Genomic DNA, 19,582 nt, shown 5'->3' on the forward strand with positions numbered 1-19,582 from the left:
ATAGAATAGAATAGGACCAGAGCAGCTTTGGCCAAGTCTGATTAGATTTATATAGAATGCATATCTGGTGCAGCTTTTAGTGTATATGCAAAACAGAGCAATAGTAATAGCGATAGAAGGTAGTAGAAAAGATGAAAAGGATACGGTCATACAACCATACTATATGGGTAAATATCCTTATAAGACAGTACTGTGGAAATTAGCTGTTCAGCAGAGCAATGGCACAAGGGAAAAACTCTCTCAGTCTGGGGGTTTAGCTTGCAATGCTCTATAGTGGCATCCGGAGGAGAGTTGAGCCAGTTTATGTCCAGGAAGTGAGGGGGTATTTTCTCAGCCCTCCTTCTGACCAGCACAATGTACAGGTCCTCAATGGTAGGCAGGCTGGTTGCAACTGTATTTCCTGCAGTCCTAATTATACCTGTACCAAACCAGTTATTTCCCCCAAGTCTTATAAAATGTGCTCGTAAACTTACGTATGCCTTGCAAAATTTGTAAGATGTGCTTCACTCATGTGATCATTTTGGAAGTAAACATAAACAAGCAGATAAAATATATTTATTTGTAATGTGATTCAAATTAAAATATAAACTATCATAGTGCAATCCTTAAACACACCATAGCAATAAAGGAAGTAATAAAACCGCCCTGTTCAAAAGTTTGCATACCCTTGATTATTTGGGCATGATAGAGTCAGGGGCAAGTATCTATGCCTTGTTTCAGTGTAATTAGTGTATTGTGAGAACATAAAAGGAGGGGAAAAGGGAGGAAAAGCCATCCATGCCAGCCCTTGTGTGCATTCCACAGGCAGGTCATCTCTCCTGACTCTCCAGCTAATGACCAATCATTAGAAAGAAGCTGAAGGTTGCAGAAGAACATCCCCCCCCCCCCAATCCCTTCAGACTAGATTGAGGTGGAGGCCGAAATGCAGTCCTGCTTTCCCTTTAAGAAATTGATATGTGTCAGTTTCTTAATCATAAGGAAGAAAATCTCCCAGGACACACAAGACGTTTTCCCCTTAACACCAGACAACCAAAGACCTAGAGAAAGAAGGAGGAAGGATGGCATTCCTTCTACCAGACTTCCCACCTCTCTGTCTGCAACTTTCAAACGCTGGGACAACTTTACTAGAAACCTTACTGCCCTTCTGCCTGTGCCAACTTCAAGAGTAGCCTAATAAACCATCCTCCACTCCAAACAGTTGTTCAATGTGCTCCTTCATAACTCAAGTCACACTTGAACTCAGAACTTTCTCGTTTACAGCAGTCAATGAGTTTCTTTGGTCCCAAGAAACACTCATGCACTTTTTAAAAAAAATCCAGGACTGTGCCAACTTTGTGGCTTAGAGAAGCCGGGGGAAAGCGAAAGGAAACTCCGCTTCATAGTCAGGAAAAGGATCTAAAGAGAGATCCAAAGATTTGAAAATGCCAATCGGTGCTGCTCAGACTCTGACCCAGAAGTGGGGAATGAGGGGCTCTGCTAATACTGAGCCAGCCGGGTAGACCAAGAAAGATGCCAGACAAAACTGCTGCAAGATCTGCTGGGCTGGAAGGAAAACCCCAGAAGCGGCTTCCATGGGGACACAGGCTGCTTCAGGAGGCGCAAGGAGCTCCTGGAACAAACATGGGACGTGGGCAGGGTTGCCGTCGCTGCACCAACGCCCAAAGCAGCTCAATATGCCAGACGGCACCTGGAGGAGCCTTGAAACCTCCGGAACCAAATCGTCTGGGACGATGAGGCCAAAATTGAACGTTATGGCCGCAAATGGACACAAACGCTTGCAGAGGAATCCACAAGGCCTGTGGAGAAGCAGACCCAACCCTCGCAGGAAGCCTGGGATGGGTCTCCGCTGCTTTGGGGTGGGGAGGTTCGGCAGCAGTCCAAATCGATGGCAAGAGGAAGACAGCATCTCATCAGAAAATACAGGAGGACAATTCGCGTTCATCAGCTCCGAAGCTGCACGTGGGCCCCACCTGGACCAACACGAGTGTGTGTGACCTCCCCAAAAAGGGCAAGAGTTCTGGAGTGGCTGTCAGTCTCATGACCTTAGCGCTACTGAGTCGCTTCGGGGAGACCTCAAACATTCAGCTCATGCTTGACAATCCAGTTCTCCACCACAGAGGATGCCTGCAATATACATTCTTTACGTATTATTTTATACAAAGACATTTCTTAGCCTTAGTAAGACCACTATAGCTCTGATTTTGGTTGACATTTGAGCGGTAGTCCTCCATTGACAATCACAACTGGGGTTAAGTTAATGTGGTTGTAAAGCAACTCATCAACTAATTGGACCCAATTTTATGACCACTGCATTTGATAAGAGATCCAGCTTCCACAACTGACACTGCTTGCCAGAAACTGGCTGGAAAGATGGCAAATCTCAATCATGCAATTACATGACCATGGTGTAATGGTCATAAGTGTGAAGACTTTCTGAGCCCATCATAACTTTGAACTGTTAAATGAACTGTCATAAGTCAAGGACTATCTGTATGATGCAACTTATGTGGTCTCTTCAATATCTGTGGACTACTTGTTTTAACCATGCCATAAGATCTCCCACAGTGGGAGTAGCAGATACTCTTGATAACTTCTCATCCATGCAAACCATAATTGCACCAGTGCTGATGCTTTCTCACCACCACTGGAAGCAGTCATGGAGGCTAGGAAGGAATTTATCAAGGAGAGCAGAAGATGTAAGCTGTCCTTTCACCTGATCACGGAGAGCGTGACTGCAGGAGGACTACATCTTCCAATGTTTCTTATGGCTACATAAGGGGAGGGGGAAAATAAAGTGTAATTCACTGGCTGCAATCAGTGCAAAAAACAAATGGATATTCAACAACATATTCTCCAAAGGGGAAGTGGAGGAAATAGCAAAATTAAAACAAGAAAATAATTGATCCTAGTTCATTTCCATCTTGTCATGAAACAGCTAACAATTTCATCTCTGGCTTTCACTGAAAAATTATCTTCTCAATGGCTGTTGTCTGCATCTGCACCCAGAGCTCTTTTCTCCTGGCTTCCGTGTTCCTCCTGAAAACGATTCCTGGGACTCCAAAGGCCAGGTGCAGAGGAAGCGTCCAGCAGAATGACCTTTGTTTAAATATCTATTATGACAAAAACTTCTTTTCCTTCTTCCAGGACCTGCATGGCTGAATACGTGATTGCTTTGACTTCTGTCCCCTGAGATGAACAAGCAAGAGGAAAACAGTAAATAACTTGTTAATTCAACAAACTATGTTTAACCATGGCTTATTTGACAGAATTCAAACATCCTTGTCAAGAGCAGAGTTCAGAAATCAGATGTGAATATTTGAGCAACAGCATCCCTTTGCACTGGATCAGACTCAGGACAGCTAACAAGGGAGGAACTTAGGCACACTGGAGGCAGTGCATGTACACTCACTTGCTCTTTCTAGTCAAGATGAAAATAAAAGCAATTTGAGTGTATAAATCACGTAAAGCCATACTGCTAATTGTTGAGGTTTTTAAGGTATGGGTCATTTAACTGTGGTTATGTGGACCTAAAGAAGTGTGGCTTATTCAGTAAATCATGGTTAAATGAGCTTTGACTTAGGGCAGTGGTTCTCAAATAGTGGGGCGCACCCCCCAGGGGGGGGCGAAAGGCTCCATAAAGGGGGGCGCGAAGGCTCCCTTTCCATCTGGGTGCAACGGCGGCGACGAAGGCAGCAACGGCGGCGGCGAACTGGAGTTTCCAGGTTGCCTGTCCGACCAGCCCCCGCTGGCTCCTGGCTGAGGGAGGAGCTGCAGCTCCTCCTTCTCCGGTTTGCTCGGAGGGTGGTTTTAAGCGTTCCGAAGGCTTCAGGGACCGTCCGAGGCTTCCCTGATGCCTTCGGAGCGCTTAAAACGACCGCGCCACTGGAGCAACCATGGCGCTTCGGGGACAAGCCCCGCTGAATTAGTGCCGGTGCAACAACGTTGTGCTCTCCTTTGCAGGGATCGGCAGGGCTGCGGCAGTACGGCTGAGCCAAGCGGGGGCCCAGGTGGTGGCGGTGAGCCGGACCCAGACAGATCTCGATAGCCTGCAAGAAGAGGTAGAGGCAGCGTGGCTCCTGCCTGCTCAGCCTCTGTGCCCAGTTTGGCTTCTGCCTGGCCCGACCCTCGCTTTTCCTCTGTCCGAAGGCACATCCTCTCTTCCAGGAGGGCCATGCCTGGGTGGTTGCCTCTCGCTCAGAGGAAGGCTTTGCTTCCGGGAAACAGAAATACGAGGCAGCTTTTCCACTGGGGTCTCTACATATTATAGGACTAGATCGGTTCTCAAAGGTTTTAGCCTGGGGGTCTCTTTGATTTTTAAAAAGTGATTGAGGACACCAAAAAGCTTTGATGTGTGTGGGTTATATCACTGATGTGTAGTATGTTAGAAATTAAAACCGAGAAATGTTAAAAATATTTATTTATAAAATACTCCGCCATCCCCCTGAAAGAGTACGGTAAACCATACTTTGAGAATCACCGCTCTAGATAAACCTTGAATTTCATTCTGTAGGGCCCTTGTTACCAATTTAAAAATAAGATATTTACTGCATTTCTCATCATTTTCTCACAGAATTGCGATGAATTACTTATGGATAAATGTTTATTGTATAAAATAAGAGGTGTTTAATAAGGATACAGTGTTATGCAGAGGTGTACTTATAACAATTTTATAGACAAATGATACTATTTACAGTCGCGCGGGGGGCGCGAAATGTTTTCTTCTTCCTAGGGGGGGCATGACAGAAAATAATTGAGAAGCACTGACTTAGGGTAATGTGTGAAGCCAACCATATCAGAGCTTGCTTTTTTCCAAGTTGCCGTTTTCAGGGGAATCTATTTGTAATTATTATTTCCTTTTAACTGAAAGGTTAGAGTGAACTTTATGTGGAGTATATAAGTTATAAGCCTTTGACCAAGGAATGCAAGGATGGTTTTCCTGAAATGCAGAAGGATGCTCAACCAAGCCAGATTTGACTCTGATTCACTAGTCCACAATAACTATGTTAAAGCTTGTTAGAGCATACCTGGGGATGCTTCTGTAAAGAGAACTCTTCTCCCCACCTTGAAAATAAAAGAAAGCAATCATTAGAAAGTATAGCATTTTTTAAAAAGTGTGCATCACCAAAGGAGGGGAAGCCACCTGGATCATTTAAAGAAGGGGCCCTCAACCTGTGGGTCGCAGCCCACTACCGGGCTATGGCCTATTTGCAACCAGTCCATGTGAGTGGGGGGCTGGCGCATGCACTCGCAATCCCACTTGGGTGACAATCTGTGCAAGCATGAGTGCCTGCCCCTCATACAAAACCATTCCCTCTTCTCCCCCTTTCCCTGGCCACTGACCCAGAAAAGTGGGGGAACTCAGATTTAAAGGCAGACAAATTTGATCCCAATGGTGTGTGTTTTCTTTCCCAAATGTTCATGAGAAATGACGGTGAACAAGAAACCTGGCAGAGAGATGACGCTTAGTCGCCATGTGGACTCTTTGCAGAATCTTCCATGAAAGTCACAAAGTCTTTAGATTTTAGAACTTCAACTCTTCTATTTTAAACTGGATAAATTCACTTACCCAATAGATCGTATCTTGAAATGTATTGGGTCGATGTGAAGCACTTTCACTTCCTATAAACAGGGAGGAATTTAACCTTAGTACAAAATCTATACACCTTCACAGGCTTCACACAGCTCCAGTAGCATCTCCAAGTAGCAGGATTCTTAATCCAAGCACAAAAATTCTCCACTTTCTACATACATCAAGGTGCACCTGAAGCAGTAACTTCTTAGAGCCTACAAACTGATACTTTAGTCTGCTCCAGCATCTTGAAAAGCTCATATAATCTAACTAGATGCTATAAAAATCCCCGATTCACAAGAAGAATGCAACTAATGGGACCTTAACAAAATACATTGCTGCTCCTCTTTAGATTTTTTCATTGGCTAGTTGCAGTCTTATGATTCTACCTCAGCTTCGTAAGAATAGATGAATTCAATAGGTCAACAAAATCATTGCAAAGAGCTGGTATATAAAATATCATATTTCTTAAGATGAAAAATACTAAATACTCACTCTGGGTATGAAAAACTCCTCAGCGCTGAATTTATAGAGCCACTCATCGAGGAAATGAAAGAGAAGAGAGAGCATATCATGTCCTATGGAAAAATATGTTAGAAACCACAGGTGGATTTTCAAAGCAGAATTCCTCCTCCCTGTCTAATTCTCACCCTCAACAGCTTTAGGCTGGGCAAAGGATATGAAAGGAGATCTTTTTGTGAACCATGCTGGGAAGAATCATTATTTTCTTGCACAGCTATGCTAAAACATTATTTTTTCTGCTTGTTGCCCTGGATTGATTGAATGCAAAGTTAAATGTTCTGCCTACTTGCAGGAATCAACAATTATGCTTTAAAAACTTTGAAGAAGTTTTATACCATGTGCACAATTATTAGCAAGAGTGTTTTGGCCGTATCATTTTTATGCATATTTTCCACCTCCAAGCTATATAAACTTGAATGTTTATTGGCTATAAGCATATCAGGTGATGTGTATTCATGTAATGAGGCCTAAGGTGATCAACACCCTATATCAAGGTGTGCATAATTATTAGGCAACTTCTTTTCCTCAGCAAAATGGGCTAAAAAAGATTTAACTCTGAAAAGTCAAAAAATGTAAAATATCTTTCAGAGAGAGATGTTGGCGTGTGATCACAGAACTATCGAACATTTTGTTGCAAATAGTCAACAGGGTCGCAAGAAACGTGTCAAGAGAAAAAAGACGCGCCTTAACTGCCAAAGGTTTGAAAAGAATCAAACGTGAAGCTACCAGGAACCCATTATCCTTCAGTGCTGTTATATTCCAGAACTGCAGCCTACCTGGAGTGCCCAGAAGTAGAAAGTGTTCAGAGCTCAGAGACACGACCAAGGTAAGGGAGGCTGAAACCCGACCACCACTGAACAGGTCACACAGGTTGAAACGGTAAGCCTGGGCCAAGAAATATCTGGAGACAGATTTTTCAAAGGTTTTGTGGACTGATGAGATGAGAGTGACTCCTGATGGACCAGATGGGTGGGCTCGTGGCTGGATCAGTAACAAGCATGGAGCTTCACTTCGACGCCACCAAGGTGGAGGTTGGGTACTGGTGTGGGCTGGTATTCCACTGTGTAGCTAGCCAGTAAAAGGCCTTAAAGATGAAAGAATAATGACATGGCCCCCTTCCTCACCCAGCCTAAACACTAATGAGAACTCGTGGGCCCTTCTTATACGGGAGATTTACGGTGAAGGAAAACAGAAAATCTCTCTGAACAGTGTCTGGGAGGCTGTAGTTCCTGCTGCACCAAGTTATTTGTCAGTAGGTCAAGAAACTGACAGACTGAGTAGTTTATTATTCTCACTTTAACAAGAGGCATTTTTATTTTTCATTAAGTTGCATGATAATTCTGCAAATTAAGTTGCCCAATAATTGTGCACACATAGATATTCTCCTAAGAAAGCCAAAACCTCACTTTTACTTCCTCAAATATTTAATCTATGCTGATCTGGTTGCCGATTACTGGTGGAGGGGTGCTGGAATCTTTTTTTTCTCTTTTGGGCTGATTGACTGACAGGTCTTCATCTAATGTTTTTCCCTTTAAAAACGCTCATGTAATTGAAGGCAGTCTTCTTAAAAGTTTTTCCTGCCCGTGGATGTTGTGGGAAAAAACTTCTGGGGAATGCCCCGTTAGAACAGCCAGGCTCCAAAAATGCTTTCTTACCTTCCGCTTCCACTTCTACTGTGTCAAGAGGTTCAACTGTCTCCGTGTCTGTCATGTAGCCAAACATGGCCATAGCACATTGTTCAAATGCCTCTTCCAAGGTATCACCCCAGGCATGCAACCTACAAGTTGATTAGAATTAATTTTGCTTGGTAGGGTGGTCCTAGCACCAGAATAAAATATACAGATGAGAAATCTGAAGACCAGAGTATCAGAAAAGACAATCCAGTTGACTTACAGGATAAATAGTAAATGTTTTATATTTTGAGATCTCCAATAGAAAATAAATAGTAGTTGCCTTTTTAATTCTGTGGCTTGTATTCTATGTGCTCTACAATGACCTCTACAATAACTTGCTCTTTAGAAAAACCTTTGTGCCCACTCACTCTTCTTCCCAGTCTGCAGAGGAATCTTTTACATGATGTAACACCTTCCAACAGGTACAAACCCATACATTGGATTTAAGCTAGAAGCTTTGGGGGGAAGATGTGTATTTTAGGGCCATAACTCCTGTTTTGCAGATAGGAATTCTATATTTGGTTCCTCCCCTTTACACATAGAATTGGAGACTGGAGCAGTTTTCAGTCTGGACAATGGTTATTATGGTTAGTAGCATCCAGTCGCCTAGTCATCTTGGTTGCTCTTCTCTGCACTCTTTCTAGAGTCTCCACATCTTTTTTTATATCATGGCGACCAAAATTGGATGCATTATTCCAAGTGTGGTCTTACCAAGGCATTATAAAATGATATTAACCCTTCACATGATCTTGATTCTATCCCTCTGTTGATGCAGCCTAGAACTGTGTTGGCTTTTTTGCTGGTCTAACATATTCAGAGTCCAATAATATTAGAGTTACTAATGAGGAATTATGACATGAAAAAACTCTTTCCTGAAGACAAGAGAAAGGGCATTGCATAACCTAGCCTTCCCCCTTCCATTTATTAGAGTATATGCTTAGGTGGAAATACTCACTGCACATCAGCCGTATGATCCAGATCTAAATGTAGTTTTAAAAGAATAAAATCAATTAATTAAGAGTCAAAGTGAAATCCACAGAAATCACAATAGGGGCCTCAAACTTAAAGGTTTTGATTTGCTAATTAAAAAGTAATCATCTCAAAATCAAAATTTCAGCAATGTTTTTCCAGATTGGGGAATAGAAACGCTAAAAGCTACAGTTGAGCAAAGACCGGAAAACAAAGTGAAAAGAATTAAAAGGAGGCAAAGATCGTTTTACTCTCTGGATCTCATCTGCCATAAATGAAGGAAGAGTCCCCTTCTGGGTCCCCCAAGGCGGAGGCAGGGCGCCGGTTCTCCTTAAAGCCGAACTTTCCCCGCGGCTTCCGCCTTCGCCCCGGCAGGGAGAAACTCACATTCGTACTTCCTCTGGATGGCCGGGTATTTGGCCTTGACCCCTTGCTGCGCCTCAGTCAAGTCATAGTCCTGCCGGTCGTCCGCCATGGGGCCCGGCTGCTCTGTTTCCCCCGGGAGACCGGAAAGGCTTCCTCGGTCCGATGGGCTGGGGGGGGAGGGGGGCTCCTGTTCCTGACTCCCGGTGCGGTCCGAGGCCCCTCAGCCAAGTCCCAGCAGATCCGGCCCGACCTCACCCTGCCCCTCTGGGCGCTGCTCTGCCCCTGGCCTCCGCTGAAGCAGCTTCACCGACCGTGTTTCTGCCCCACCGGTTATCCCGAAAGGGGGGAAAGCCGCTCCCTGACCCGAGCAAACGAGAGGCTGACTGGCAACCGGGAAGGCGGCCAAGGGGACAAGGGGGGGGGCTCCTTTCCCGGACAATCCTCCCGCCCCTCCTCGGTGGAAAATGGCGGCTGAGACGGAGGGGGGAGGGGGGAGCTCGCGCGCGCGTGTGGCCTTTCCTGCCCCGCCCCCTCCCGCCATTCCCGCGCTCGTGATTCGCGGAGGAGGCGGCGGCGGTGACGGTCTGCGATTGGCTGCCGTTGGCGCGAACGCGTCGCGCGCGGCTGCTGTTCTGTGGCGACGGGCGAAAGGGGGGGGGCAAAGGAACCGGCGGCGGCCTCGCCAAACGGTAGAGGCGTGCCCAGACAGGCAGCCGTCGGAAACCGGGAGCCGCGACGCCACACGCGCCGTTTCGACGAGTCGCCATCATGGCGGATAAGGAAGGTAGGCGAGCCGCGCTCTCCCAGAGGGGAAGCCTCCGCCGGAACAGGCCCCGCGCCCGCCCTCTCTTCCCGCCCTGGCGGGGAGCCCTTCGTCCAATCCCGGCGCCGGTCGACCTGGCCCCGCCCCGTATCCCCGACGCCGCCCAATAGGGTACGCCGCGCGCGCTGGACCCGCCCTCTCCGACTCTTCCCCCGCGGCGGCAAGTCCGCGCTTCTGGGTCCCTCGGCGGCGGCGACCGCGAGTTCGCCGGGATGAGGCGGGCCGGGCTGCCCGATGGCTCAGGTAGGGGCCGGGCCGTGGGGAATCCCGGGGCGTGGGTGGGCGGGCTCCCCGATGGTCTCCCGGTTTCCTCGCGGGGGGGGCGTGTTGGCGCTCCCCCCCAAATTTCCCGCGGCAGTTGAACCCCAAGGCGGTCTGAGCCGCCGCGGCAGTCGGGTCTCCGCCCTCCGGGGCAGCAACGCTGATGTCGCGGCTGCCCCGGCGCCGGCAGTGGGGCGGAAGGAGCGAGGCCGGTTTTTCCCAGCCCTGGGCCTCCTTCCGCCTCAGCCTTTCTGGGCGGTTGCTCCGGGGGGGGGGGGAGGCGAAGGCTTCTTGCCGTTGTTGGCCCAGCGCAGCCCGGTCAGCTCCCCTCGGATGCTCTGGCAGCGAGAAGCCCCGTGAACAGGCCTGGCTCTTCCGCGCGCCTTGGTTGCTTTCCTTGAGACGAAGCGGACTGGGAAGCAGCGCCACTTGATAGCCGAGGAGGCCTTAGCCTGGAGGGAGCTCTTTGTTGTACTGCAGACCAGAATCGCCTTTTCTTTCGGGGCATTAAAGAAAAATGACAATTTGACCCCCCTCCTGTTGTGTTCTGTCTTGTGAAAGAGACTGCCGAACTTTAATATTGATATTGTGGATAATAATTTCTAACCACAGGAAAAAATGTGTATCGGTGATAATTATTCAGTCAATAGTAAGGTCTATACATGAGTATAGGCTTGCATGTTTAATTACTAGATTTTTTGCATTTCCTGATAAGATTGTGAGTGTACATAAATACTTTTGCCAGGTATAAAAAGTACCTTTTCCCTTCTATCTCGTATTCTGAATAATTAGCTTTACTAATAATTTCTTTCCATGCTACTGTAAAATTAATTGGATTGCATTGATGTTATATTTTAGCTGCCTTTGATGATGCAGTGGAGGAACGAGTGATCAATGAAGAATATAAAATATGGAAAAAGAATACTCCCTTCCTTTACGACCTTGTAATGACACATGCCTTAGAATGGCCCAGCTTGACTGCTCAGTGGCTTCCCGATGTAACCAGGTAATTTTCTAAGAATTACAGTTTAACATGTATAAATATTGAGCAAAGTGAAACTTATGAGTAAACATGCTGGAAAAGTAGCTATACCCATATAGCATTAATTTAACTGAAAAGACCTTGCTCTTACTAACTCTAGGTGCCAATAATCTTTGCCTGCATGTGTTTCTTGCAGTCTGCTTGCTCCCTCCCCCCCTTTGCATGCAATTATAAATGCATTTAGTTTTCTAGTCCTCCTTACCAGATACTCATGCACAGTGTATTAAGTTCTATAGAATGGAATTGAGTTCAAACGTGTGCATATGAGGGTAAGACTTAAATGTGCACAGTAGTCCTCACCATACTTTTAACTTTCTTTTGCAACTCTTTATTAACATATAGCAAATAGGGGTGAACACAAAAAGTAAAGCCTATTTTAAATCAGAATAAATCTTGTTCCACAAGTTTTGCTAAACCATTATGGATGAGTTGTGTTTGGCAAAAACAAAATCTAAAATGTAGCTGTTGCAGAAAAAAAAACCTCAGTCCTGGGAAAATAATGGTCAAATCTTCAAGGTAGGCATAGCCAAGAAACAGGAATCATGTGGAGTTTTGGGTCAGGCTTTTATATAATTAGAATGCTGTAACAGGAAGCTATCAAAGCCCCTCTCTAATTCATCTTAATGCTAAGGTGAATCAAGGTTGCTTGAATTTATTTCTCACATACCTTTTTGGTCTCTCTGAATCAGATGGCATTCTATTACACAGCTCTTTCCTGTGTGGAATGGTACTTCGGCCCAAAATTTTTTTGCAAGCAGATTCCTTTTTGTTTTTTCTACCCAGTGTAGCCAAAGAAATCTGGGTGGTCTCTTCTCCTCCACCCCCTCTCCCCAAATAAATAGCCTGCCTTGTTTTTGAAAATGTATGAAATAGCCGGAGCTCTTGGCTCTTTCTTGCTTTTCTTAGCAAAATATTCTTATTACTTTAAGAATTAATTGCTCAAAGGATTCTTTTTCTTTGTAGTGTTCACTGACCCTGTTTAATCAGTCTAGCTTTTCTTTTTTTCTTTTAAGTTCAACCCCATCTCATTTTTTAATGGCATTACAGACCCGAAGGCAAAGATTTCAGTATTCACCGGCTGGTTCTTGGGACACATACATCTGATGAGCAAAATCACCTTGTAATAGCCAGTGTTCAGCTCCCCAATGATGATGCCCAGTTTGATGCCTCACATTATGATAGTGAAAAGGGAGGTAAGAAAAAAAATAAGTTTTTATTTGTGGATTTAGACCTATTATTTAAAACATGGCTTGTGTAGTTGCATCTTGTGTGTACTTTTTGGCAGTACCTGATTTCTTGTTTTGGTTTTATTGACAAATGGGTTTAAAATCATTCAGCTATGTACAAATTAGGTTCATAATGAACATTGATAATGAGCAGATAGAAAATATTAAATATTGTAACACTATAAATATGAAATGTCAGCATTTTGATTTTTTTTAGATAAGTCAAAGGAAAGCTTTTAATGTCACATTTGCTTGAGCGCAGTTTAGTAATCAGCAATAGTATTTTAGGCTGCTGTATTACATTATTGCACTAGCTTTTATATTTTATATTTCTGTTCTCAATTCATATCCTCCGATGAGCAACAAAGTAGAGTTTATAAACCTTATCTTTATTTCCAGAATTTGGCGGCTTTGGATCTGTTAGTGGAAAAATTGAAATTGAAATAAAGATCAACCATGAAGGAGAAGTGAATAGAGCCCGTTACATGCCTCAGAATCCTTGCATTATTGCCACAAAAACTCCATCCAGTGATGTTCTTGTATTTGATTATACCAAACATCCATCTAAACCAGGTTTTTGCCTATTTTCATGTCTTTCATCTCCTGTTTGGAAATACAATCTTAAGAAAGTTACAATATGCCCAATAATTACTATTTGAAAAGTAACATTTATGCATTCAGGCAAGTAGGAATAGCATATGATAGTGGTTACTAGGGAAGGATTTTGAGTAACAGTTTAATTATGTGGATCAACTAGATAGTCAAGTTTTCTCAGCTTTAATTCTAATCTGAAGCAAAATTAACACTTTTCACAATAGTTATATGCTTGCTATTTGCATTTTCCTAGTGTTAAATGTTTTAAAAAATGAGAAGATGTTATTATTATTTTATTATATTTGTGCTTTTGCTCAGCCACTGCTTTCTTTGTAGATCCTTCTGGGGAGTGCAATCCAGATCTACGTCTTCGGGGGCATCAAAAAGAAGGTTATGGTCTGTCTTGGAATCCAAACCTTAGTGGACATTTGCTTAGTGCATCTGACGATCATGTGAGTAGTTATGTGTTAGCACATCCCCATTACATGTATTAATTGCCAGGTAAATTATCCTAACCAAACACACTTTCTCTCCTTCTTGTTTAAGACTATTTGCTTGTGGGACATAAGTGCTGTTCCAAAGGAAGGGAAAGTGGTGGATGCTAAAACTATCTTCACTGGTCATACAGCTGTGGTGGAGGATGTTTCCTGGCATTTGCTCCATGAATCTCTTTTTGGATCTGTTGCTGATGATCAGAAACTCATGATGTAAGCAAAGCAGTATTCTTTATCTCAAACTAAATTTTGGGTTTATTTTTTTTTTACAAAAAGTTTTGTTAATCACACTTACAATGATGTATGTATTACTAGCCTATGAGAACAGTTTCTCAAACTGTATTTTCTTTTCTTTCTTTTTTTAAGCTGGGACACCCGCTCAAACAACACTTCAAAACCAAGCCATTCGGTGGATGCTCACACTGCTGAAGTGAACTGCCTGTCTTTCAATCCTTACAGCGAGTTCATCCTGGCTACAGGATCAGCCGATAAGGTACCTAATTAGAATTATGTGTAGTGTTTTGCCTTTAAATTCATGGTTTCAGTTTAAGGGTTTTCCTATTTAAATCAGCATATTACATAGGGTGGTTTTTTTGGCATTAAAGAGGTATTGGACACAGGATTTGCACTCTATTGACTGCTATATATGAAATAAAGGGTAAATGTTTTAATTTGTCAAATTGTTTTGATCTTCCTGGACAGACTGTTGCATTGTGGGATCTGAGAAACTTGAAACTAAAGCTGCATTCCTTTGAGTCACATAAAGATGAAATATTTCAGGTAATTCACATAATGGGTATGGAATGCTTTGCTCTTAATCATTTGACAAGTTGGCTGTTTTTAAGAAGATCTTTCAAAAGTTCTACAATTAAAGCAAACATTTGGTTAATGCATTTTTTTGCTCAAGGGGGGTGGCACAATAGTTCATTTGCCATTAAGCTTTTTTTGGCCAAATACCTAGCCGTTCCAAGTTGACATTAAGTGGGGATTGCCTGTACTACAACCATGTCTTTTGCATCATCTTACTCCACAGGTTCAGTGGTCACCACATAATGAAACTATTTTGGCCTCCAGTGGTACTGATCGCAGACTAAATGTCTGGGATTTGAGGTGAGCATCAAATTAGTCTAATGACGTGTGTATACATTTTTATCAGGAATGGTTTTTATATTTAAAAAATGCTTCTTTTCTAGTAAAATTGGAGAAGAGCAATCTCCCGAGGATGCAGAAGATGGTCCACCTGAATTGCTGGTAAGTGGCTACTTTAATCAACTCAACCACTCAACCCAATACAGCACAACCACCCCAAACCCTAAAAAGAATAACACTTAACGATGGTGGAATCCTGCCGGCTTAACAGCCAGTTTGGTGATCACGCGCTTCGCGTGCAGAGTTTTAAGAATGCTTACCTTCCGCGTTACTGCTGGGGAGTAGCACAGCTGAGGCACGGCAATCCACTCTGCTGTGCGAATCAGGTGAGAAGATATAGCGCAGGGGTAGGCAGGCGGACCCACCTGATTGTTGGACCGAACCGGTTCGCTCCCAGCTGATCGTCGGAGCTACCGGTTCACCCAAACCGGTCTGAACTGGTAGAATCCCACCTCTGACTAATATATAGCTAGAACATCTCAGACTACTACAACCAGACTACTACAACTACAATTCTACAGAGAACAAGACTCCTACAACCAGATGGAATCAGCGTAGCCAATTAAAGCCTTTCAAAACACCCTAAGAAAACCAAGAGATCCTGCAGCCCCAGAAGAAAAAACAGGAGCCATCTATAACATACAGTGTAATGACTACAACAGCCACTATGTAGGACAAACAGAAGACTGGCCGAATGCATCCATAAACATCAACCAGCAGTCAGAAGACGTGGTGAAAACTCTTTAATTTCACAATTAACCATACTTTCAATTTGGAAACAGCTACACCAAGCCAAATCCAAGAATGCTAGGGAATTTCTAGAAGCTTGGCACTCTGACAAACTAGCCATCAATAGACACATAGACATAAACAATATCTACATTCTGTGCAAAAAAGACAATCAATGAGGCAAAAAGGGAACAAAAAGATCAAAACATCTCCCCACCAACAATCAGCACCCTGATGAGCATAGATTTACTGCAGGATTAACATCAGATCAATAATAACCCCAGTTATGGAACTGTCAAACAAGCCAACTGTAAATAGCCCAACCAAAGACCCTCTAAGATCACCTCTACCAACACTCAGAGGGTAAGCCATTAGAATATAAACTGAAAGCAAACTCCACTCCTTACTAGCACTGATTACCTAGTTGGGTAATGAAACATCTGCAAGAAAACAACCCACGCTCAGAGAGGATCCCTCCTACTTTAATCTTACTACAGTGCTATCTCTGCTACATCTTCCTGTTTGAAATTATTCCCCCCTCCATCTTTTATCCCAAAATTCCAGAGTCGGTCTGGCAGAACAACCTTTTGCCACCTTCTGTTATGATCTTTTTTGTCCTGAGATGTGCTTTCCAAATCTACACTACAGTAAAAGAGGTAGTAAAATAAAGTGAAGTGTATGGTTGAATGATGCTTGCTCAGGTACCCTATAGTTACTTTTGAGTGTGTGCACATTGGGCAACATTTCTCCTCCAGGTAGTATCAGTCTGGTCTGCCTTAGTTTGTTCTCTGATTTCCAGGAAGTTAATCCTTCAAACAGAAGCAATCCATAGTGCTTTTCCATTATCTGTCTCCAATCTTACGGAATACCATAAACTAATTTGGTTTTGAGGAATAAGTTCTGAAAAATCATTGGGCCACACCAATAATCGAGTGTTTTGAAGAAGAAATGGAATTATTCTGAAGCCTAAAAGTTCAGTTCCTGCTATAAATGTTGACGTTTTACTTCCATATAATTTATAATAGAAAACTCCAGCAACTTTACTGCTAGAGTAGTATTTTACTGTATTCTAGAATATGCTTTTAAAAGCTTGTATATTAATTTAGAGGTAAGTATTAAAGATCAATACATTTTATATGGCCAAGTCTCTTGGATTTTATGAAGCCTATTTCTGATAGTATGCACCATTGCTATTGTGTATTTATGTCACTTTCTCTTGATTCTGATATTAGTTCATTCATGGGGGTCACACTGCAAAGATATCTGACTTCTCCTGGAATCCCAATGAACCCTGGGTAATTTGTTCTGTATCAGAAGACAATATAATGCAAGTGTGGCAGATGGTACGTATTTGACGGATTATTTCCAGGCTAAGCCAAAGTGAAAATTTTAGATGACCGTTCCATTACTTTTGTTAGCTTGCAACCTTTTAATCATTCCTTGCATGAACAGTGTTGACCATTGAGTTTTATGGCAATATTGGAAATATTATGGTAATGTCTCTATATACAGAATGTGGCATACTAGGGCCGTGATGGTGAACCTATGGCACGCGTGCCATGGGTGGCATACGGAGCCATTTGTTAGGGCACGCAAGGCGTTGCCCTGTCAGCTCTAGCGCGCATGTGTGCGCTGGCCAGCTGACTGGCTTTCTTTTGAGGCAGTTTTTCGCCCTCCAGAGGCTTCCCGGAAAGCTCCGGAAGGCGAAAAACAGCCCTACGGCCAAACCAGAAGTCCGTTCCTGAACTTCCAGTTTGCCTATAGGGCCAGTTTCTCATTCTCCGGAGGCTTCAGGGAAGCTCCAGAGGGTCTCCGGGGGGGGGGGGGGGAGGCTATTTTCACCCTCCCCAGGCTCCTAGGAAGTCTCTGGAGCCTGGGGTGGGTGAAAAAAGCATGAAAAAAAGCAGGAGGGGGAGCGCTGGTCTTGCACGCAGAGGGGAAAAGCACACACATGGGTGGCATGCCTGCGCACGACCCCCCCTGCGCTTCCCATTTTTGGCACACTGTTCTAGGGTATGCTTGTTAAGTTGCCTTATGCCAGGGCTATCAAACTCCTGGCCCATCAGCCAGATGCGTCACACGCTGGCCATGACAACTGGTTTAGTGAAGGGGGGGGGGGAAGTCCTGATATGTTACGTGACACTGCTGTGACAACGTGAGTTTGTCACCCCTGCCTTATGCTAATCAAAGGAATTTATCCCTGGTATTTGAGGAAAGAATAATAGAATCCTTATGATAAGATACATAAACTGTATTGCACATTAAAGCTGCTGAATGTTACCCGTCACTGACACAGTTAAGAATTGTGGAGTTCTTAGAGCTTCCAGAGCTTGGTGGCTTCCTTGCAGATGTTTCCTTGCAATTCACATTGATGTTACCTCGTTGTCTGCAGACAAGCCACCAAGCTCAGAGCACCAAGGACACCACTACATCTGTTTTCTTCTGTTGGAATGGTTAACAATTGCCTTCAGAATTGGTCTGCTTTGCCTACCAAGTCAATATTTTTCTCTCTCTGTTCATCTCCTATTGCAGGCTGAGAACATATATAATGATGAAGATCCTGAAGGAAGTGTGGATCCAGAAGGACAAGGATCCTAGACACGTGGCCCCTTTTATTTCTCTTACTGTCCTCTTCCTGCCTTTTCTAACTATCCTAAGATTGACAATATTTGAAAGAAAGAAATCACACTGTGCATTCAACAGCTCATTTATGAAGGCTGTTCATTTGAGAATGTAAAAGGTTGCTGTTGAATGTTGACAGATTCGCCTTTTTTGACCATTTCTAAAGAATTTGTGAGTTATGCTAGTGTGAATATCTGTTGCCACAACTATAAGATTAATCTCTGATTTTTAAACAACAATACAAGGTATGCTCAAACTCTTGCAGTACAAGTTGCAGAGGGGATTCTCTTATAAATACTTTTGGTGCCCTCCAGTAAAAAAAATGGGGTTACTTTTGTTCTCTACTCATCAAGTTCTTGCCGTAAGTAAATCCAATGCAGGTTCATCAATTCTCATTCTTACCTCTAGCTGCTGTCAGTGAGACTTTCTTCCTAGGTTTCTCTGTAGCATCTTGTTCCGTCTATCATTTTCCAATAAGGCATCTTAGGATGTTAGGATAAGAATATAATATGGTGATAGCCTATATATCTGCACATTGCTTGGCTGTCTCTGTATCTTTCTTGAAATGTGTTTTATCTTTCATTTCTTGTTCATTGTTTTTGTGTTTTAACTTGGGAGACCAAGTTGTGAAAGGTGTTTCAGCTGAGTGATAGATCGCAGACCTCATGCCCAGCTTTCTGGAATTGAACACTGGTAGCAGGTATACATAATACAGAATGATGAAACTAGTTCAGTTTGCCTCCGAATATTTGCTGTGTGGATTTAACTGTTTCACCAGCAGCCAGTGTAACTTCATGAACCTTGTAAAAAACTTCAAGTTAAATAAATTCATTTTTTAATGTAGAATGTGACGTCTTTTTTTCTTCATTTGAACATGCATAGATTTTTTACCAAATTATATATTATTGAAAAGTTTGTCTTTTAGGTTTCTTAGGAGCTAGAGATACTCCTTGAGTTACTATCATAATTGAGCCTGGAACAACAACCCTAAATCATTGTGGTCACAAATTGAGGCATCATGTGATTGGACCCAATTTTTGGGAAAAATTTTGTGGTGGTTATTAAGTGAATGCCATGGACATTAAACGAATCTATTTTCCCCAATGGGTATTTGTGTCACAAATGTGTCACAAATTATTGTCATGTGACTGTGGGGTGCTGTAAACAATTATAAAGGTGAGCCTGGTTGCAAAGTACCCCAAATGAGTGTCTGGTGCTGGGAGGCAGGGGGTGGGTTCAGGGGAAGGAAAAGGTAAGTAGCTTTTTGGGGGAGTCATGTAACTGAATGGTTGCTAAGTGACCGTTCGCTTAGCGGAAGTTCATTGTTCTTAGCCATTGGGAATAAAAATGGAGTAATTATGTGTTACTGACTAAATCAAGAGGGTCCTAATGTTGGAAGCTGTTTGGTTGTGCTTATGTGGCTTTTTTGCAATCGTTCTGTTCTTAGTAGTTCTGTACCACACCACTTAGCAGCAGCAATTCCTGCAGTCCTGGTTGCTGTCACCTGGGTGGTTAGGCCAGGCAATTTCCTGCCAGCTTCCCA

At 43.4% G+C, this 19,582-nt stretch overlaps 2 protein-coding genes across 3 annotated transcripts; one reads left to right on the top strand and one right to left on the bottom strand.

Annotated features, from left to right (window-relative positions):
• Window positions 1-539: 539 nt before the first annotated feature.
• Window positions 540-9,575, bottom strand: ZBTB8OS (zinc finger and BTB domain containing 8 opposite strand). The gene is made up of 7 exons (XM_081962155.1): window positions 9,121-9,575; window positions 8,720-8,744; window positions 7,747-7,868; window positions 6,065-6,147; window positions 5,567-5,619; window positions 5,025-5,061; window positions 540-3,186 (listed from the first exon to the last, which is right to left on the bottom strand). The coding sequence occupies exons 1-7, from the start codon at window positions 9,206-9,208 to the stop codon at window positions 3,103-3,105; spliced, it is 492 nt and encodes a 163-aa protein (XP_081818281.1). The 5' UTR covers window positions 9,209-9,575; the 3' UTR covers window positions 540-3,102.
• A 185-nt stretch (window positions 9,576-9,760) lies between these two features.
• Window positions 9,761-18,885, top strand: RBBP4 (RB binding protein 4, chromatin remodeling factor). Of its 2 annotated transcripts, none has more exons than XM_081962153.1 (12): window positions 9,761-9,883; window positions 11,042-11,189; window positions 12,273-12,418; window positions 12,851-13,024; window positions 13,382-13,497; window positions 13,592-13,752; window positions 13,906-14,032; window positions 14,242-14,319; window positions 14,573-14,649; window positions 14,733-14,790; window positions 16,650-16,760; window positions 17,950-18,885. In XM_081962153.1, the coding sequence occupies exons 1-12, from the start codon at window positions 9,868-9,870 to the stop codon at window positions 18,013-18,015; spliced, it is 1,278 nt and encodes a 425-aa protein (XP_081818279.1). In that variant the 5' UTR covers window positions 9,761-9,867; the 3' UTR covers window positions 18,016-18,885. The 2 variants fall into 2 exon arrangements, with proteins under 2 accessions (XP_081818279.1, XP_081818278.1); XM_081962152.1 differs by lacking the exon at window positions 9,761-9,883 and adding an exon at window positions 10,005-10,165.
• Window positions 18,886-19,582: the final 697 nt, after the last annotated feature.

This window comes from Natrix helvetica (genome assembly GCF_964273705.1).
Source record: "Natrix helvetica genome assembly, chromosome: 9".
Lineage (NCBI taxonomy): Eukaryota > Metazoa > Chordata > Lepidosauria > Squamata > Natricidae > Natrix > Natrix helvetica.

Bases quoted from the DNA above. Each gene is read 5' to 3' on its own strand.
- ZBTB8OS (XM_081962155.1), bottom strand. From the start codon at position 9,208: ATGGCGGACGACCGGCAGGACTATGACTTGACTGAGGCGCAGCAAGGG. The intron at 8,745-9,120 runs GTGAGTTTCTCC...AACTACATTTAG, and splicing joins CATCCAGAGGAAGTACGAAT to ATCTGGATCATACGGCTGAT. The intron at 7,869-8,719 runs GTGAGTATTTCC...ATCAACTTGTAG, and splicing joins GATCATACGGCTGATGTGCA to GTTGCATGCCTGGGGTGATA.
- RBBP4 (XM_081962152.1), top strand. From the start codon at position 10,135: ATGAGGCGGGCCGGGCTGCCCGATGGCTCAG. The intron at 13,498-13,591 runs GTGAGTAGTTAT...TTCTTGTTTAAG, and splicing joins TTAGTGCATCTGACGATCAT to ACTATTTGCTTGTGGGACAT. The intron at 16,761-17,949 runs GTACGTATTTGA...CTCCTATTGCAG, and splicing joins TAATGCAAGTGTGGCAGATG to GCTGAGAACATATATAATGA.